The sequence below is a fragment of the Heptranchias perlo genome, chromosome 21 (assembly GCF_035084215.1).
Source record: "Heptranchias perlo isolate sHepPer1 chromosome 21, sHepPer1.hap1, whole genome shotgun sequence".
In the NCBI taxonomy this organism is placed as follows: Eukaryota; Metazoa; Chordata; class Chondrichthyes; order Hexanchiformes; family Hexanchidae; genus Heptranchias; species Heptranchias perlo.
The window spans coordinates 26,736,744-26,758,960 of record NC_090345.1 but is presented as its reverse complement, the minus strand read 5'-3'; the positions used below and the strand labels follow the sequence as shown (position 1 = coordinate 26,758,960).

Genomic DNA, 22,217 nt, shown 5'->3' with positions numbered 1-22,217 from the left:
GCAGGACTAGGCCATACAGCCCCTCAAGTCTGCTCCGCCATTCAATAAGATCATGGCTGATCTTCAACCTCAACTCCACTTTCCCGTCGGATCCCCGTATCCCTTGATTCCCTTAGAGTCCAAAAATCTATTGATCTCAGCCTTGAATATATTCAACGACTGAGCATCCACAGCCCTCTGGGGTAGAGAATTCCAAAGATTTACCACCCTCTGAGTGAAGAAATTCCCCCTCATCTCAGTCCTAAATGGCCGACCCTTTATCCTGAGACTATGCCACCTAGTTCAAGACTCTCCAGCCAGGGGAAACAGCCTCGCAGCATCTAGCCTGTCAAGCCCTCTAAGAATTTTATATGACGGTAGATAAGCAATGGAGAACATTTAAAGAAATAATTCATAGTTCTCAACAAATATACAGTCCCTTGAGGAATAAAAACTCCACAAGAAAAATGATCCAACCATGGCTAAATAGAGAAGTAAAGGATAGTATTCGATTAAAAAAAGAGGCTTACAATGTACTACAGAGAAAGGCTATATCCTCTTAATTGCACAACTGAACAGAGAAACAACCCCTTTGGCATGAAGGTATTGTTCAGATTTTGATATATACTAGCCAACACTTTCCACGCCCTAGCCAATTTTGTCAGTGGTTCTTGAGTTGGCGGGGATGGAAAGGCACTCTGTGCCCGCCACCACTACCATTTCCAGGGGCCAGTCCCGTCAACTTCACCGATGTTTAAGTCCAATTTCAGCTGGCAAGATCAGATAGCACCGCAATAGCTGATCCACCAGCTCATTGTTCCTTTGCACAACTGCCAATGGAAGAAAATAAGATTCCAATACTTTTAAAGGCATAATATGTTAATTACTAAAACCATATCAATTTGCAGGCAGGTGGATGGGGGAAGGTATGAGCCAGCAAATCAGTCAATGGATCAGTTGTAACAGCACAATCGAATCTTGCCGCCAGAAACGTGCCTGTTGAAATTGGTGTTAGGATTATTGCAGAAAAACACAACCTTTAGATTAAATACAGAAAGGTCAGACGATCTGTCTCCTGTTTGGTTAGAGAATTTTGTGTGTAAAGGATTTGGTTGAACAGGCTTTCAATGTACCTGTAAATGGATGTGCTGGACCTCATTTTCCAGAGCAGCACATAGGTTCAGGTAAACAAAAGTCAGTTTTTAAGCCAGGCTCACTTTTAGATTTTAGTTTGTACTGTTCAAGTTTGTATGATTCCTAATACACAGTTAAATAAAATAGTTCATTACCTATTCCCTTTGATTCCTAATATACGGTTAAATAAAGTAGTTCATTACCTGGTCTCCTCTCTCTAAATACTACCAATTCTACTACTCCTCTCCCCTCCCCAAAGAATTTTTTTTGCTATTGCAGCTTTAATTATTAGCTTCACTAGCATTACCATATTGTTCACAATCCTACAGCAATTGTCAGAGTCCCAGGGATTCTCATATTATTATTGCTCTTCAGTTCAAAGCTTAGAGCTGACTGATTCAAACAAATGTTATCAAATGAGTTTTGTCAGTTCAATAGTGAAAACTAACTAGCATTGTTCTGAATGCCTGTGAAGCAATAGCAAAGCAGTACTGGGCTTGTGCAGGGCACATCCTTCTGCTCTCCCCAGTGGCACCCATCAAGAAAAACAAGCTAGCAATTTATTTTACCCCACTCTTATCAAATATGAGCGCTTGATCGCCAATTCAAAGTGTGTTGCATCAAGCAAGAATGATGCACACAAATAATCAAATTTTTGGGGGGGGGGGGGAGAAAGGGGGAGGGCTGCAGGATAGGGTGTTCTTGCGCATTTCCTGCCAGTAACCTCAAAGCAGCATTGGTGGAGCCTAGAAGCAGCATTTCACCAAAGTGACCCAGAGAGTAAAACATCCTCAAAAAACAACGAACAACATAAAAAAACTTCCGTACTACAGCAGTGGAATTAGAACTGCTTTTCCTGACAGGAAAGGGGCAGTTAAGCAAGATAAAATTAGCTTCACTCACAAAAAATTAGAAAGAGGGAAGATATCTTAGAATATTTAATGATTTGAAAACTGCAACATCATATTTCCTTTAATGAATTACATACAAAACAAAACTTGCTATGAAATTAGGAATATTCCAGAAATAACTTCTAAAGAAGAATTTCTGAAATAAGTCTGCTACAAATGCTCAATAGAAGTGTGGCAGAATACAAGAAGCATCACTCAGTGCAAGATATATTTGTACTGGTGTAATGTATGGTAAATGTTTTTTTTTAAATCACTCCAAAGTGCTGTACACTGAATAGACTGTCATTTATGTATGTGAATAGCTTACTAATCAGTAATCTGCAGCCAAATATTTGCAACTAGTCTGTCACATGATGTCATATTGCTACCTTCAGACTAATATTTCACCAATACCACACACTCTCAATTGTGCAAATGTGCTCTACTGCACGAAAGTAAAAAAACTAATCAGCCAATTGGTGCATGCAATCTCCAGGTTCTGACAATGTTCGTAAATTGCTAGAGCTTCACTCTCCTTAGCAGTATTCTACGTTTTAGATTTTCCACCAATATAAATTGCTGGGCAAGAACTTAGAAACCATTGCTAGAAATTCTGAAATCTGAATTTAACTATCATGGTGCCATTCCATGCCTTCATCTATCCTTACTTCCATTATTCCAAGCATTTCTTCAAGAAATGTTCTTTGTTCTCTATTATTGTCAAAAACTCTGCCTTGAATCTGCTTTCGGGCAAAGCAGAAGCTGGACATCTTTCCTACTCTATTTGTGATCATTCCATCTATTCTTAAATTGGCTATCACTTACTGCCTCGACTCACGTAAAAGATATAGCTACAATGGTGATCAAGGTGCACAAGTCGACACTTAGGGAAGGAGGAGGCAACCACAAACCCATTCCACTGCATATAAACAGAAAAATCTGCAAATGCTGGAAACATGCCATCATATATGTCTACAGAAGGACAAGCAAAGTTCATCATTCGCCATATTTTCATGAGGTCCATCCAACAGCCTGATCAGAAACTGAAGGCAATCAACCAGGACAAGTTTGAGAATTCCAGTCATTGCACTCAGATTTGCAAGCTTTTTCAAAGTCAGAAGATGTCTACTGGTTCAGATAGATTGTCTGATGTTTAAAGAATAAAAATATTTTTAAAAATGACTTGTAGATAGCTGATCAAAAAACTGTAATTTTACCAATGACATTGTCACACATGGTGAATTCCCCAGCCAATTTGGTAGGGAAGGTTCAGAGCAGAGGTGATTTATTCTTCCACACAAGAAGCAAAACATAAAGGCTGCATACAATGACACCACAAAGTCCTGGCCAGAATGGTGATGATAGGGAAATTTCCCCGTCAATCACCCTGGAGCCCGCTTTGCTGTAAGTGACCGGCATTGATTTTACGCACATAATTTATATGTAAATATCCTCCATTCACTGCATTTTGCTGGAGAAATAATCCTGCTTTTATCAGGAGAATCTGCTGTAGTTTCGGTCATGAGTTGTTTGCTGTGGTTTGTAGAGACACTATTTAAATAGACTGTTTGCTGTAAGTCCCATCCTGCCTCATTGGCTGACACAGTAGTGTCAATACTCTTCCAGAAAAAAAGTGTTTTCTCATACACCACCCATTAGCCGATTACAGAACATAAGCCACCTGCTGAATCGGAGAACATGGTACACAATAGTGCACATGGCCCTAAAGGTTAGGAGATGGATTTTTTTTTAAATTGCTTGGCAAGTAAGAAATTGCTACTTGAACTTTAATCAGAATATATAAATGATAGATAATTGAAGTAAAATTCAGATTGCTATATTTCTAAAAAGAAAAACATCTTTGGTATAAAGGAGGAGTGATGTGCTGGGTGTTAGTCGTGGCTCAGTGGTTGCACTCTTGCCTGTGAGTCAGAAGGTTGTGGGTTCAAGTCCCACTCCAGGGACTTGAGCATAAAATCTGGGCTGACACTCCAGTGCAGTACTAGGAGTCCTGATTAGTCTTTCAGACGAGATGTTAAATCGAGGCTGCGTCCGCTCTCAGATGGACGTAATAGATCCCATGGCACTATTTCGAAGAACAAGGGAGTTGTCCCCGGTGTCCTGGCCAATATTTTTATCCCTCAACCAACATCACTAAAATAGATTATCTGGTCATTATCACATTGCTATTAGTGCGATCTTACTGTGACTAAATTGGCTACATTTCCTACATTCCACTAGTGATTGCACTTCAAAAAAGTACTTAATTGGCTATATGACTGTAAAGTGCTTTGGAACATCCTGAGGTTGTGAAAGGCGCTATATAAATGCAAGTCTTTCTTTTTTGATGTAATTGAAGAAGAAACAGTTATAGGATCAGCTGAAGGAACTAAAGGGAGGACACAACGAAGAAGTGGAGCAGCAGGATGGGCACACAGATGTTTCTTGCAAGCTGGCATGTTGCTTTGTTTATCATGTTGGCTGGAAAAAAGTAAAGGCTACCTACCCCCAGTTAGTTGGCACATGGAATTTTCCAACTGTAATAGATTGTCAGTTAGATAACTGGAGACAAGTCAGTGTATATAAAATCTCGTGACATGCTGAAAAGTTCAACCAATTTTCTGTCTTTCCTAATGTTTACAGTTAAATTACTTTCTTCCTGATGCATACTATAACAGAATTAATTTTATTTTTACACCAAATTTAACAAAACTAATAGATCTCCTGTGGCATTCCTCATAAGCACTCAAACACATCTGGACTTTAGGAACCATAGGAATATTAGGAACAAGGGTAGGCCATTCAGCCTCTCCAACCTGCTGCACCATTCAATTAGATCATGGCTGATCTGCACCTCAACTCCATTCACCTGCCGTTGCTCCATATCCCTTAATACCCTTACCTATCAAAAATCTATCTATCACAGTCCTGAAAGCTCCAACTATCCTAGTCTCCACAGTCTTTTTGGGGAAAGAGAGTTTCAGATTTCTACTGCCCTATGTGTGAAAAAGTGCATTCTGATTTCACTCCTGAATGCAGTAGCTCTAATTTTAAGATTATGTCCCCTGGTTCTTGAGTCCCCATCAGAGGAAATTGTTTTTCCATACCTACCCTATCAAATCTTAACATTTTAAACACCTGGATCAGATCACCCCTCAACCTCTATATTCAAGCCCGCTTGATTGGCACCCCATCCACCACCCTAAACATTCACTCCCTTCACCACCGGCGTGTACCATCCACAGGATGCACTGCAGCAACTCGCCAAGGCTTCTTTGACAGCACCTCCCAAACCCGTGACCTCTACCACCTAGAAGGACAAGAGCAGCAGGTACATGGGAACAATACCACTTGCACATTCCCCTCAAGTCACACACCATCCCGACTTGGAAATATATCGCCGTTCCTTCATCGTCGTTGGGTCAAAATCCTGGAACTCCCTTCCTAACAGCACTGGGGGAGAACCTTCACCCCAAGGACTGCAGCGGTTCAAGAAGGCGGCTCACCACCACCTTCTCAAGGGCAATTAGGGATGGGCAATAAATGCCGGCCTCGCCAGCAACGCCCATATCCCACGAACGAATAAAAAAAATAAGCCAAGTTGACGCATCCTGTCCTCATAACTCCTCTAAACTCGGTATCATTTTGGTGAATCTGCGCTGCAACCTCTCCAAGGGCAATACATAAGTCCTGAGGTAAGGTGCCCACAGCTGAATGCAGTACTCCAGATGGGTCTAACCAAGGTTCCAGACAACTGAAGTATAACTTCCTCCCCTTTATATTTCAGCCCCCTGGTGATAAAGGCCAACATTCCATTAGACTTTTCGGTTGCTTTTTGTACCGGTCTGCTAGCTTTTAATAATTTGCATACTTGGACTCCCAAATCTCTTGCTCCTCTACAGTTCCTAGTTTCTCACTATTTAGAAAATACTCCGATTTATCTTTTTTGGGTCCAAAGTAGATGACCTCACACTTGCCCACAATGAACTCCATTGCCATAGTTCTGCCCACTCACTTAATCTGTCTATGTCCCTTTGCAACTTCCTGCTCCCATCTGCACTACTTACGGACCTTCCTAATGTATGGTCATCTGCAAACTTGGATATACAACTCTATTCCTTCATCCAAGTTATTAATAAATATGGTGAAAAGTTCAGGCACCAGAACAGATTCCTGTGAAAACAATATATCACATCCCGCCAATCGGAGTGCCTACCCTTTACCCTTTGTCTCCTACCTCCCAAACTAATTTCCAACCCAAATCAAAAGGTTGCCTCCAATTCCATGTGCTCTCATTTTTGCTAATAATCTTTTGTGTGGAACATTATCGAATTGACAGGCCTGATTACCTGATTTCTCTCTCCTACCCTTCTTAAATAATGGAGTGGCATTAGCAAATTTCCAATATAAAAGGCACAATTCCCAAATCAAGAGAGCTTTAAAAGTTTATGTCAAGCGCGTCAGCATTTTCCTCACCTATTTCTTTTAATACCCTGGGGTGAAAACCATCAGGTCCTGAAGGTTTACCTATCCTTATGTCCCATTATTTTCTCCATTACCATTTTTTCACTTCTATTGAATCTAGTAAGTTCCTCACATTGATTTATTTTTAGTTTCCAGTTATCATCTTCCTCTACTGTGAAAACGGATACAAAATACTAATTTAATAAATCTGCCGTTACCTTGCTGTCTGTTACAATATCACCTGCACCTGTCTAATGGGCACACATCTCCCTTAGCCACTCTTGTATTCTTAATATAATAGTTATAAAAACTTTTACTATTAGCCTTTACGTTACTTGCAAGTTTTTTTTTGTATTCCTAGCTCATAACATTTTTTTTGTGTCCCTTTGTTGCTTTCTATTTATATCCCAGTTAGCTGAATTACTACTTTTCTTGGCATTTATGTGAGCCACTTCCTTAAGCTTTATACTACATCTTGCCTCACATGTTGACCATGGTTGCTTGACAGTACAAGTTGAACTTTTGCTCTTTAACGGTACGTATTGGTCTTAAGCTTCTGACCCCATATCCTCTCCATCACCAAGACCACCTACATCAACCTCTATAACATTGCCTGTCTCCACCCCTTCCTCAGCTCATCTGCTGCTGAAATCCTCATCCATGCCATTGTTACCTCTAGACTCGACTATTCCAATGATCTCCTGTCCACCCACCCACCTTGCACTCTCTGTAAACTTGTGCTCATCCAAAACACTGCTGCCCGTATTCTAACTCACACCAAGTCCAGTTCACCCATCACCCCTATGTTCATTGGCCTACACTGGCTTACATTGGCTCCTGGTCCAGCAACACCACGATTTTAAAATTCTCATCCTTGTTTTCAATCCATCCATGGGCCTCGCTCCTCCCCATCTCCGTAGCCTCCTACAGCCCTACAACCCTCAGATTTCTGCGCTCCTCCAATTCTTGCCTCTTGCATGTTCCCAATTTTAGTCGTTCCATCATTGGTGGCTGTGCCTTCAGCTGCCGAAGATCTGGAATTCCCACCCTAAACCTTTCTGCATCTCTATCTCACTCTCCTCCTTTAAGACGCTCCTTAAAACATACCTATTTGTCACCTGTTCTAATATCTCCTTATGTGCCTCAGTGTCAAATTTTGTTTAATAACGCTCCTGTGAAGTGCCTTGAATGTTTTACTACGTTAAAGGTGCTATATAAATGCAAGTTGTTGTTGTATTGTACTAAATACTTCCTGAACACCTCCTACTGTTTTTCTGTACTGTTTAGCCTAGCATGAAATTATTGGGCGTTTTTTTCATTTAAAAGATTTTGTTACAGATGCTAAACAATGTGACCATCCAAAGTGGAATGAAGGGGCAATAGATCTGGTGTACATATTAAGGTTCTGCATATAGCACACACCATGAAAGTGTAACACATCCTGCCATTTTTTTCCATCACACTTGAACTCATTTGAACTTCATACTGAATGCAAACATGCAGGTGCAGCAAGCAGTTAGGAACACAAATGGTATGTTGGCCTTCATTGCAAGAGGATTTGAGTATAGGAGCAAGGATGTCTTACTGCAGTTATACAGGGTCTTGGTGAGACCACACCTGGAGTATTGTGTGCAGTTTTGGTCTCCTTACCTAAGAAAGGATATACTTGCCAAAGAGGGAGTGCAGCGAAGGTTCACCAGACTGATCCCTGGGTTGGCAGGTCTGTCACATGAGAAGCGATTGGGTCGACTCGGCCTGTAATCACTCGAGTTTCGAAGAATGAGAGGGGATCTCATTGAAACAAATAAAATTCTAACAAGGCTAGACAGACTGGATGCAGGGAGGATGTTTCCCCTGGCTGGTAGGTCCACAACGAGGGATCACAGTCTCAGGATACGGGGTAGGACATTTAGGACTGAGATGAGGAGAAATGTCTTCACCCAGAAGGTGGTGAACCTGTGGAATTCTCTACCACAGAAGCCTGTGGAGGCCAAGTCGCTGAATATATTTAAGAAGGAGCTAGATAGATTGCTAGACACAAAAGGCATCAAGGGGTATGAGGAGAGAGCGGGACTTTGGTATTGAGATAGAGGACCAGCCATGATCATATTGAATGGTGGAGCAGGCTCGAAGGGCCGAACGGCCTACTCCTGCTCCTATTTTCTATGTTTCTATGTTTCATTTCTAAGCCTATTTTGATTGGCTTATTCTTTTCAAATCACTGACTCCAACCCGGTCCTCTCAGCTCCCAATTTGCAACTCGAAGATAAATGGAGCTGTTCGCCATAGTGCCACCTGCTGAGGCCTGCGACAAGTCAGGCCTCTTGTCCACCTCATTCTCCTGCTGCCTCTTTCTCCCAATCTCTCCTGTTGTACTGGGTGCATGGCTTTTACTACTTCCCCACTTCTTCTATTCTCATGAGCCCCACCACATGTTCCATTGACCTTTCCTTTCACCTCACCACTGCCAACTCCTCCCCCTCCCAGAAAAGCCTTTTCACCACATTCCCAGTTGTGATCCAGATTAAAGTTCTTTAAAGCACATTGGCTTTTACTAGATAGTAAAAGTACAGTAAATGCTTTAAAGAATCTAAAGTCAGTTCCCAGGTCACAGCCAGGAGTAGGGCTCACAGTACTCAGCCTGAAGCCATTTCTTAATTATTTAAAGTGCATAGTGCATTTATATACTTTAATAATCACCAATATGCAACATTCATTTCCCCAGAAATACCATCAGACCCTACCACTCCCCAACACTACCACATCCCAAGTTACTGCAGCTCCCCCCACCACGATTCCATTCCCCATCTCCTCTCTATCCTCCCCATACCCCCGCCTCAGTACTTCTAACTGCTCGATCACAACTCCACTCCCACATTCCATAGCCCTCACGCCTTACCAACAGTGCCAGAGCCAGCACCCTCCTCCCTGCAGTTCCATAAAACCCCCTTCCCCAATGCTCCCAGAGCGAAAACACCCATTCATTGCTTCCAAACTTCATAATCACCACCTGTTTCTTCCACACCCTTCTTTCCATCACAAATTCCTAGCAATCCCCTAAGACTCCCACATCCTAGTAATCCCAAATCCAGTACTTAGTTCTTCACGGACCATCCTACCATCAGTACGAAACTGCATGACCTGCCCTTCCCTCGTCACATTCAGTACTGCTACATACTATCTAACCATGTGTAATATCTTTCCTAGCATCTTCCAGTATATCATGCACTAAATTACAATGTCTATTGAATTATTTTATCCCAACAAACTGCTAACTCTCCCATAATAAAAACATAATTTGACTTATTCAATCACTGTAATTAAATGATAATATATTGTACATTACTAGTATAAAACAGAGTATCCTCCAACTCATCAAACGCAATGCCATAGAAGATCTAGCTATTTCCTGATCTTAAAAAAAAAATTCCACTGAATGAAAGCAAATTTTATTTATTTCCTTTCTTTGAACTTCACGCACAATCACACTATCCTCCAGTAGCAAACTGAAATAATGCACTCTCACTAGATGCCAGGCTTACACTTCCAGCTTCAAAACAACCAATGTTAGATTTAGGTCATTGAAGCAGCTAACAATACTATGAGACACCATGTTAGACAAAAATGAACAATAGCAGCAATCTTGGGCTTCTCTAGACATTTAAATGAGACATCACTGTCAGGAATTTCAGTCCTGCAAATCAAAGAAAGCATCTTTGTAAATAAACTGGCAGTAGATATCAAGTCCAACATGACCATTACGGTAAAACTTCCATATGAAGAAGGTGTCTTTGAAACCCTTGGTGAGCAATGTTACAATGTGTGCAAAATGGTCAAGTTCACACACTATGGCATTTTGAATGGACTTGATCCTACCCTTAACAACTGAGGTTATTTAAGGGAATGTAATAATTCCCGCTTTCATACCAAGATTTTTTTTAAACTGACCTGCAGAGTCAACAATCTTCATGAAAGTATACAGCATAGTAAAGAGGCATTGGGGCAGAAATCGCTCACGGTTACAACTGCTTCAATTGGAAACAGTTCTGTAACACAATCTTGATATAAGCGAATGTTAGTGTCGCCCCTTGTCCCCACCCTCAAAAATGGTATGTGTAAACTGATATGCAAACGTGGATAAGTTATTACTGGACAAGTTTATACCTGTGTGGCACGTTCATTCTGCATTTATGCAGAGAATTTGGAATGTGTTGTCACAATGCAAGGATTGTTTTATATTTTAGGTAATAATACAGGATACAACAAGAGATAACTGTAACTAGGGCAAATGTCTTGCAACTTTGACCTTGGTGATTGTTGAAAGCACAGAAAGATTTAGATAAATTATACTAAGGTACCAATGAGCAACTCAGATTTTCTATAGCCTAATGCATGGCCCAGCAATTCTGAATTAGCAAGTGACCAACTCTTGCATTTGAACTTCTGCAAAAGGGACAGAACTCCAGGTGACATCAAAATGAGAGAGAGAATTCCACTTGCAGGAAAAGTGGGCAGATCAGGACTAAGCATACATTTTTGGACCAGCAGAATATAAAGGTGCAGGTGCTACTGTGGCAACTCTTTATTTCTTGTGTTATCCAGAGAAGTCTAGCTTTAGCACCAATGACTTTTCCGATGATATTTGAGTCATTATGTTTTAGAGGACTGACAACCTGGCCACTTCCCCAATAATGGAGGGTGGAATAGATCTACACTCAAAGTACAAAAGCCTGTGCACAGTTTGGGACTGTACTGAGCCCAGGAGCAAGAAGTATTTTTTTTAATATCAGAAAGTCTTAAGAATTCTATTTCAGTAATTACAATAAATAGTGCTTTATTGTAGAGACATGAATCTATCCAGAGAAACAAAAAAAATTGTACTCCACTTGCAACAGATTTGTCTTCTTTCTCCTTCACCCTTCTGCCCCCGTTCCCCCCCAAAAAATCAAAGGATTGTTTATAAAAAGTGGGATAAATTCCCCTACTTTTTTAACCATCTAATCCTGAGCAAACTCAATTTTACTGGCTTTGTTACTAGACTGATAGCTGCTGACAGTACTCACATTTGGAGGCACACCATCACCCAAAGTACAATCTACCACCACAACTTATTAAATTTTGATGCTCTAATTGTAGTAAAATTCATATTTAGGATAATCTCAGAAAATATCAAAATGGGAAGCCACAATTCTCACCAATGGCTCATCCCAAGATTCTTATTCATTGTGTACTCATGCAGAAAATGCTGTATGCAATACTGGAAAACAAACCTTAGAATATTTCCTAATGATTTAAAGGCCTGTGTGAAGTTAGCTGCACTGAATATGTGCGCACGGGTTTATAGAACCATTGCTTTACAAGCTTAAAACAAATCATACTACACAATGCGCAACCAGCAGATCCAAGCCATACCGCTATCTTGACTTTGCTGTGTGTTACAGTCTAACCAGCTACAAAAATGCTTTGAAAAGTGCTCTTCTCCCCAGGAAATTCACTTTAAATGTTAGAGTGAACTGGAATCATCAGTCCTCCATTAATACTGAAAATGATTCAATGGGCTGTCTGACCACTTTTAAGCTTGCTCCACATTGGGCAGGAGTCATACTATGCCCAGTGCAAAGCCAAAACTGTATGAAATTGCCCACCAGAAATAGTCTCAGACCTCTTGGCTTCAGCACATTGAGACAGATCAAGACCCAGCTCCCAAATGATACTGGCACTTCCACATTAACGCATATCTGAAGCCACTTCCAGTTATGCAAAAGCAGTACTACAAAGACAATATTGGGCAGTTCCATAAGAAGGAAAAAATGTCCATGGGGACATATTTATAATTTCTTTAATGATCTATCTTTCATTTGCTTCCCCTCTGCCTAAGTTATTCAGCTAAATTCATGCTATCTTCTCAATGAACAAGAATGCACATGTTTCCAAGTTATTAATGCCCTTCATTAGTTAACTGAAGTAGCGCTTAAGTACTTGGCAACAAATAGTTCTTCAACCAGTTTTTGCTATCCTCCCGGGTGTAATCCCAAATCTCAAGTTTGTGCCCAACCCTTCAAGTTCATATATACTTGATAAAAACATATGCACAGTTCAATTATATAATGACTTAACTACTGTAAACTGACTGTAAAAGTCAAATGGAAATTTTAAAATTCCCATTCAAGAAAAATAAACTTGATATCGAACTGGTAGCTAACACTGTGCCCATTTTTTAAATTCAATATTACAATAGTTACTGAAGTACTGAACATTCTAGCCTACTTAGCCATTATAAAAATCGTCCAAAGACACACCCATTTATGACAAAAGCTTAGTCAAAGCACTGCATGGCAACTTAGGAAAAGTACAATATTCTATCAAATGTTTAGTGATGTGTCACTTTAACTATGTTCCTTTATCAGATTACTGTTCTGGTAATGATACTAATTTTATAATTCAAGTCTTGGATTAGTCCCTAAACTGATATGTTTGCTGTAATATCAATAAGATACAGCTTTAACAATATTACAGCCAGCATATCAGCTCAGGACAGATTATAAACAAGTGTTTAACCTCTTGTTTATAGGCCATAACATTTGCTTGATTGCATTCATTATACACTTTTTGAGTAATTCAATATAGCTGAACATTTTTACTGCAAAAAGTTTCCTATGAACTGAAGATGAATAAACTAAATTTTGAATAAAAACACATCAAATGGTAATGTTTCCAAATAAAGGAAAGGACTTGCATTTATATAGCGCCTTTCACAACCTCGGACCGTCTGAAAGCGTTTTATAGCCAATTAAGTACTTTTTGAAATGTAGTCACTGTTGTAATGTAGGGAAATGCGGCAGACAATTTGCACACAGCAAGGTCCCATAAACAGCAATAAGATGATGGGGCACAAATCGCTCCCAAAATAAGAGAAGCTCAACAACACTCTCTGTTTTTAGTGGCGCATTGAAGAAGCAAGGTTCGGTGTTCGCACATGCGCAGTGAAACGCAGAAATCCAGAACTTGCTCCTAGGAGGTTTGCCAACGATATGACAGCTTCGAATTAAAGGGACATCGCAAGCCGCAATCAGAGAAATCATTGAAAAAGCGTCAACTTGCCTATCTGCCCAGCTGGAGAGTAACTAATTACGCCACCAAACAGCTTAAAAATACAGGTCTAAATGAAATGTTAATTGCCCAGTAAGTGTTAATAACAGCCAAACAACTAAAAATTGTCTTTTAAAAATGCACAGTCTTATATCACTCCTTATTTTAATAGTTTTTGGTCATTAAAAATATATTTTTTAAATTAACAAAAGAACCTAAGAAATAGGAGCAGGAGTAGGCCATACCGTCCCGAGCCAGCTCCACCATTTAATAAGATCATGGCTGATCTTCGACCTCAACTCCACTTTCCCAGCCGAATAAGAACAAATTTTAAAATGTTTTTTTAAACTTTTCCCTTCCCTTTAATTCAATTATTTCTTTGGCTTTTTATTTAAAAAAATTTTAAATGTTTATTTACAATTACATACAGAATACTAACTTTCAATGAATGAAGTCTGCTTGCCTGCTTGAGCAACACAGGCTGAATCTGTGGGCACAACTTCTCATCCTAACAGATTTTGTGGGCATTTCTGGCCGTGGCAACTCACGCCGCTCAGAGGCTGGGTTGATTAAACAAAATGTGCGCTAAGTTCAAATTCAAGCAATTTGATGCCACAGAGCCCGCAGTAAGTAATTTTGTTAATTTAATTTGCAGGAGTGGCGGTGACCGTTGTCTCGCCGCTCGGAGCGATTTCTGGCCCATCGGCCAGACAATCTGTTTTAGTGATGTTGGTCAAGCAATTAAGTATTGGCCAAGCCACCAAGGGAACTACCCTGCTCTTCTTTGAATAGGGATCTTTTAAGTTCACCTCAGAGGGCAAATGGGCCTCGGTTTAGCATCTCATCCAAATGACGACACCATGGACAGTTCAGCACTCCCTCAGTACTGCACTGAAATATCAGCCTAAACTATGTGCTCAAGTCTCTGGAGTGGACTTGAACCCACAACCTTCTAACTCAGAGGTGAGAGTGCTACCACTGGATCAAGTGACACATTAAACCAAATAAGGTTTCAGACATCACATTTTCTAATGTATGTATATATTTCTTTTAAAAAAGTATTATTGCACAAATTTGGCAATGTACAAATAACCTTGGAAATCCGTACCAATGACGACTGGGGTGTCTTTCCCTTTTCTCCCACAAATATGATGTTTCATGCCCTGCTGTGAAAACTTGTTCAGTGGTAGCACTCTCACCCCTGAACGACTGTGTAATTGGTTCAAACCCAACTCCAGGGCCTGAGCACATAATCAAGGCTGACTTCAGTGCAGTACGGAGGTGCCATCATTCAGATGAGACATTAAAATCAAGGCCCCATCTGCCAGTACAGGTGGTCATAAAATGGCATTATTCAAAGAAAAGCAGGAGTTCTAGCCAATATTTATCCCTCAACCAACACCATCAAAACTGGTAATTTATCTCACTGCTATGCACAAATTGGCAGCCGCATTTGACTATAAAAAAAAGGGACTAAACTTCAAAAAGTAATTCATTGGCTGGGAAGTATTTTGGGATGTCCGGAGAACATGAAAGGAGCTACATAAATGCAAGTTCTTTCTTTCTCCCGCCTGTCCCTTATTTTATTTCATGCAAATATTTTTCTCTCTCTCATGCCTCCATCACGACTGCCCAGGATTGTCTAAGATTTAATATTGTTCCTTGTGGACTCTCAGCATCCACAATGGTTAGTTTCATGAGACATCTGTTCTTGTTAGTCAATCTCCAGCTGCACTATGTTAGACCACCTAATACATAAAAAGTAGGTACCCAAAGGGACTTGTGATGTTCTTTCAGATGAATGATTCTAATGACAAACCACTGAAAATGTGTTTTGCTTCAGATTTAGCATTTCTAATGGAAAGGAGCGCTGTAGTGTTTGGACACCACCGTTAATTACAGCTTTGGGAAGAAATAAAAGATATGCTTTGGGAAGTGTATTGGAAAAAACGATACTCCGGTGAACAATTCAAGTTACTAAAAAGGTTTATTTCATCAACAAAAAAAATGTAAAGTGCAAAAAAAATGTAAACAAACGCCAAATACTAACTGGATGGGTCAGTTTCACTCCATCCAAAAAAATTTTGTTGTTTCTTGGCAGGACTGTAATTTATCAATAACTATCTATTGCATAATCTCACATTTTGTATTTAGTTTCAAGTTATTTCAGTATTTATAAATAGATTAAAATGTTATTAAATAGATGGAGTTACAAGGCACAAAACAGATAAACAATAGCTTACATATATATCATCTCAGGAGTGACCAACTGGCATCTCATGAGCTGCATGTAGCTCTTCTATGGCAGAAGCTTACCTCTTCAACTGCTTTATTCAGCGACTACCCACACACAAACTTCTGTACTGAACCATGGATCCCAATATTTAAAATTAATAGTAATGTAGGCTAATTAATTTTAACTCAAATGCTCCATATTATCCAGCTGCATCGTCCAAGTAGTCCAGGACCCGGTAGAAAGGCAAAACAGGAAGCAACACTGCTATGATGACCTAGATACAAACTTACGGCATGTTACAGGTCTCTACAGCAGAAAAGAAGCCAGGTGGCATTACCTGGAGTGGAGGTGCCACTCAGGTATTTGACACAAACAGTCAGATAACATCCAGGCTTGGGCTGATAAGTGGCAAGTAACATTCATGCCAGACAAGTGCCAGGCAATGACCATCTCCAACAAGAGAGAGTCTAACCACCTCCCCTTGACATTCAACGGCATTACCATTGCCAAATCCTCCACCATCAACATCCTGGGGGTCACCATTGACCAGAAACTAACTGGACCAGCACATAAATAAAGTGGCTATAAGAGCAGGTCAGAGGCTGGGTATTCTGCAACTAGTGACTCACCTCCTGACTCCCCAAAGCCTTTTCACCATCTACAAGGCACAAGTCAGGGGAGTGATGGAATACTCTCCACTTGCCTGCATGAGTGCAGCTCCAACAACGCTCAAGAAGCTCGACACCATCCAGGACAAAGCAGCCCGCTTGATTGGCACCCCATCCACCACCCTAAACATTCACTCCCTTCACCACCGGCGCACCATGACTGCAGGGTGTACCATCTACAGGATGCACTGCGACAACTCGCCATGGCTTCTTCGACAGCACGTCCCAAACCCACGACCTCTACCATCTAGAAGGACAAGGACAGCAGGCACATGGGAACAACACCATCTGCACGTCCCCCTCCAAGTCACACAACATCCCGACTTGGACATATATTTGTACGGAGTCGTACAACACCAGGTTATAGTCCAACAGCTTTAGGAGCTTTGCTCCTTCGTCAGGTGACGAAGGAGCAAAGCTCCAAAAGCTTGTGATTTCAAATAAAGCTGTTGGACTATAACCTGGTGTTGTACGACTCCGTACATTTGTCCACCCCAGTCCATCACCGGCATCTCCACATCATGGAAATATATTGCCGTTCCTTCATCATCGCTGGGTCAAAATCCTGGAATTCCCTACCTAACAGCACTGTTGGAAAACCTTCAACACACGGACTGCAGTGGTTCAAGAAGGCGGCTCACCACCACCTTCTCAAAGGCAATTAGGGATGGGCAATAAATGATGGCCTTGCCAGCAATGCCCACATCCCATGAACGAATAAAAAAAATTAAGCATGTGCATTGAAAAATACCATTTCATAAACATGTCAGCATGTCTTTAGAACATTAAAAGTGATCCACTGGAGAAAAAGCAGGTTGTGTAGTGGGTTAGACACTGGCCTTCCACTCTGGGGCCTGTATTCCAATCCAACTCTGCTGGGATAAAAGTCACCTCTGCTTGCTAGCTGTAATGGTTCTGCGTGAAATGAGTTTGGGCAGTCGCAATCCAGTTACTAGCGGGCATGGGCCAACAGCACAAAATAATCTCTAAAATGGCAATAATTGGCAATCAGAGGCCACAGGATGACTGGTAACAGCAATGGAAAATATGTCACTCTGATCCAGTAGGAAATGTTGTTTTGAGGTTGCTGCAGAGTACTCTACATCTGGCTGTGCTATATATACCTGGAGGTCATGAATGCTGACACTGGGTGCCATACAGAGTACGAGCATCACACCCCTTGACCACATTTTTTAAAAATTCTACAGCAGAAACTTTAAGCCCAGCCATTGGTCAGGTCATCGGTACTTCAAAAAAACTGGTTAATTTTTGAAAGCCTGCCATTTCCAAGTACTGTCAAATTTTCTATATATAATCCTCCATTGTACACGACAGAAGGTCAAATTACTCATAACTAGAATCAGTATACCGTGAATCCACATCAAAAGAATGTGGTTTGACAAAACATTAAAAAAGCAGGATGTTGTAACAGTTTTACATACAAACTAATTGCACCTTCTAAACATGCCAATATAGACGGTTTGCAGCTCCGATCACCAATATTTACTAACAAAAAGAGCAGATTTAATAAACAACTATTCGAAGTAAAAGTTTCAGGAATCATGCTGGTGGATTCCATTATACAAAGATTCTGAAAAGCGGGACTAACTACGGATTTTGCGAGATTACAAGTTATCAGCAGATTTACATTTCAACCTAACGCAGTAATTATTTCAAACAGCGACTGAAGTCTAGAAGTGATTTATTTTTTTAATTCATGGCATTATACTGAACAACACTCAAAACCAGACGCCGTGGGCACGGCCTTGGAACCAGGCGCGCCTCAAACCCCAATTTGTCTCATTTGATAGAAAAGTGGAGGGGGAGGGGGAGGGAAGAGAAGGTTTCCAGTATCAATCCGTCCTCATCGTTAATTATTCATCGAAAAGGAAACACGCGTCTGAGGGGCTAAAAAAATTTAATATCCACGGCTGAGTTGTGATAAGGAAGGAGACAGAGAAAGGCCCGGGTTTGGGAAATGAGGAAAAACTGCAAAACAATTATAATTGGTTTTAACTACAAGATCTTCCATTCACAAATCCCAAATTACTCTTAAACCACCGTGAGGGAATTCCACTCACCGACTCCATATTTTTCTTTTTTTGTTGGAACCCAACGCGTCATCGTCGCGGTTAAACTTCCTCAACTTTTTTTTCCAGCTTTCCTCATTTATCCTGAAAACTCCAGGCCGCCATTTTCCACAGGATGAGAAAGAAAGTTCCAGTCATGTGTCTGGAGCGTCACCGATCATAAAACTCCCAACACTCGGCGGCAAACGCGGCAAGACTTTCCACAAACTTCTCCTAGCAAGTCGCCGCCTTCTTCTCCTCCTCCTCCCACCACAACAACTTCATCATCGCTGCCTCACAGTACGTTCCCTGCCGACAGATAGTTGTACAATTTACTTTGTTTCTCTTCATAAAACAAAACCAGCTTCTAGAGGGACGCTGCCTCCCAGTGTTGTTGTCGTCGTCCCAGAGGAGGGAGTATCCTATTGTGTTTGACTCTTAAAGAGGTTTCATCCCTTTGTTGGGATCTTTGAGTAAACACTCGTGGAAAAGGCACGGGTTGCCCCAGTGTCAAGAACCCCCAAAAATCTACTAAGGTGCCACCAAAAAAAAAATAATACAGATTAAACCAAAATGTCCTTATCCTCATCGACCATGCACTCCAATCCCTGCGGTGCCCACTGGTCACAGAAAGACTCAAGCGTTCCGGCAGACACTGCATGGTCCCTCTCCAGGGCCACCTGGGCGCGGAGAATGCCATGGAAGAGAGGCAGACGGTCGGAGCGACCACCCCCACAGGCTGCATCCAGCCTGGACCTGCAGATGGTAACCTTGGTCAGGCCCAGGAGCAGACCCACAAGGAGGTCCTCCAACTTGCCTGCCCACCTACCCCTTTGTTGGTGAAGTTTTTAAACTGCATTGTGATAATTCACAATGTGATTCAGCTTTCTTGCAGCCATTGTGGGTTATTTTATAGATTCAGATAAACGTCTTGAATAGTTGAATAAAGTAACCTTCACAAGCACTTAAATAGTAGGGAATGGTTTGTGGGGCCTAAATGTGAATTGAGGATCACTCCAAAGTTATCAGATCTTCCAAATCAGTTTCAGTGAGATTGGTGGTTAAAATAAATTAACCACACCCTCCTGATATACCAAGTATGTACACAAGCAAATTGCCTCCGGTGTTGCTCACAATGAGTCAGAGGATACACTTATAACAAAAATGGTGTTTAAGATGATCAGAGGATAAAATCAGGGCCACTGATTTACAGTATCTAAGTAAATCAAGCTCCATTTTTGTTAAATGATACTGTGGGATTTTTACTGCCACTTTAGGGACTAAATTCCATGTCTCTCTTCATTATTCTGTGAAAACTATAAAGGAGTGGTCTTTATTTTATACACTAATAAATCTCCCTGGTGTAGCTCACTGTGAGGTGAAGGTTTTTAAGGACAGGGATATTGTGCCACATCAGGGTGACTGCCTTTTCAGATCTGGAAACATTGGGAAGGGGTGGCAGGGTCTAGTAGTACTGTAAGAGAGCCCAGATTCCCAGTCTGGGCCACTTGGGGAGGATTCTGGGAACACAAAGGCAAGATCCTGGGATTTGGGATTAATGGGAGAGGGATCATGGGATCTGGAAGAATTGGTGAGGGAAGTAACGAGGTCTGGGAACATTGGAGCTGATCCTGAGATTAGGATGCACTGGGATTGCAGTCTCAAGGTTTATGTGCTCTGAGGAGGGTCCTGGGATCTGGAAGTTGGGAGGGAGTGGTGTATAAAGAGGGGTCTTCAGGATCTAGCACAAATGGGAAGGGGGTTTTGGAATATTGGATGAGCGGAATCTCGCAGTATTGGGGGTTGTGGACTCTGGCACTATTTTGTGGGAGCGAGGCCTTGCAACTTTGTGGCGATGGGAGCCAAGAGAATGGGGCTTAAATTACTCTTGGTTCCTTTCATTCCATCAGGTGCCATCATTCCACTGCATTTCTGCCCATCGGCCTCCTCCCCTAGCCCATCCACAACCCCTTTTGTGCTCTCAGGTACCACTTTCCCCACATCCACACGTTCTGTCTTTATGTTTCTGCATTAAAACAGTTGGGATGAATTTTCTGTTTCTGCATTTCAGCATGTGCCAAGAGCACATATTGGGAAATTGTACACCTCTAGCCCATAATCTTTTATCCATTAAAATTAATGGTTGGAAAATCATAAACTGGGAATGCAGAATTTCCTGATGTGTGCTCCTAGTGTGTGCCAAAAAAAAGAGCATAGGACTGGAAAAATGACCTCTTAGCGCACAATTAGTGAGTCTGCCAACTTATACAATCTTTAATAAACGTTTATTTCCATAAAAAAACAAATCACCTCATAAAATTCCCAAAATACATTTACCCAGTTTCCAAGTTTCTGTATAAAAGAAGTTTCCTTACGCTTCAAAACAGATTCAGACGTGAAGCTAAATGCAAAAAAAAATCCATTCTCAGTAAACAATCTCTGCTTTATTTTCTAACCAATAACAAAGAAATCTCAATCACAGATCTTGCTGATCACAGGTGTTATCTGTTTCAAGCAGTTCATAATAGAAAAGCAAAATACATTTAAATAAATGTCTTCATTTGCCGGAAATAAAGCTTTGACAATTCAAACTCTGTTTCATTTTGAAGTCTTTTGAAAAAATGCACAGAAGCTCTCAAATTCTCATTGCATGTTGGAAAATTATACAAACTACACATGCTCAGAATATATAGAATGGGGGTGGGTAAATTCTGCAAGCAAACACACAGATATAGTTAAAGCTCTTTCCAACTGTCACAAGGTAAAATATCTAGTTGAAGCTCTGGGTTTTGAGACGAGCAGAGGCTTTGATGTAAAAACTTTAATGAAGATATTAAAAGACACACATGACAATTCAGTGGGTAAATTTATTCATGCTTTTGTGAACTATAATTTTTGATAAAACCTTATTTCAGACATTAAACATTTCTATTACTAAGAAAAAAAGGCAGACAAAATATTTTCAAAAAGCATTTTGAGTGATTGTTGGTTCATCAACAAGCCATAACAGTGAAATGTTCATATATTTAGATAGGGTTTTCATATTGTAACAGATTTTCATATGCAGATTTTCAATATTAAATGTTGGCATAAAAAGTGTGATTCAAAATCAATGCACAAGAAATAAGATTTATGGACAGGAATTGTACACCAAATGGAAGATTCTGAATATATGATATATTCCTTCATTTACGTATTTAATTTTTTATCCCTTAAAGCTAAGCTGTATATTTAAAGCTAAGAATACACACCAAGATGTACCAGTTAGAATTAGATGTCTGGGCCTCGAAAATCCACCGTAAGCTGTGTTTCAGGCGCAGGCCCTGGATGCCTCTTTTGATGCCTATACCAATATGGCGGGCAGTGTGCTTCCAGCTTAGAATGTGGGTGTGCACACCACCCACCATATTGGATTCTTCTACGCCGTTTTACACCTGTAAAACGGGTGCAGTGTCATTGAATTTCTAGGCCTCTGTCTATTTGTATCTCCCTCTCTTATCTTAATATGGTTCCTGACATTTAAACAGTATTTATAATTCAAACAACAACTAAACCTACATCAGGTACGTAATCAATACAATCAGTCATTTTTTTGTTCTTTCTGTCTGTCTCTTCTCACACACACAGAAGCACACATACACACATACAGATATGGCCTTGCCAGTGTAACCCACATCACAACAACAAA

At 40.7% G+C, this 22,217-nt stretch overlaps 1 protein-coding gene across 2 annotated transcripts in view; it reads right to left on the bottom strand.

Moving 5' to 3' along the window:
• Positions 1-18,912, bottom strand: part of dock1 (dedicator of cytokinesis 1) — a 472,808-nt gene extending 453,896 nt beyond the window's left edge. Inside the window, exon 1 of one of the 2 annotated variants that reach the window (XM_068002361.1) lies at positions 18,542-18,912. In XM_068002361.1, the coding sequence (XP_067858462.1) occupies positions 18,542-18,584 (43 nt within the window). In that variant the 5' untranslated portion in view covers positions 18,585-18,912. The remainder of the gene's footprint in view (positions 1-18,541) is intronic. The other variant, XM_068002362.1, reaches the window with a different exon arrangement.
• Positions 18,913-22,217: the final 3,305 nt, after the last annotated feature.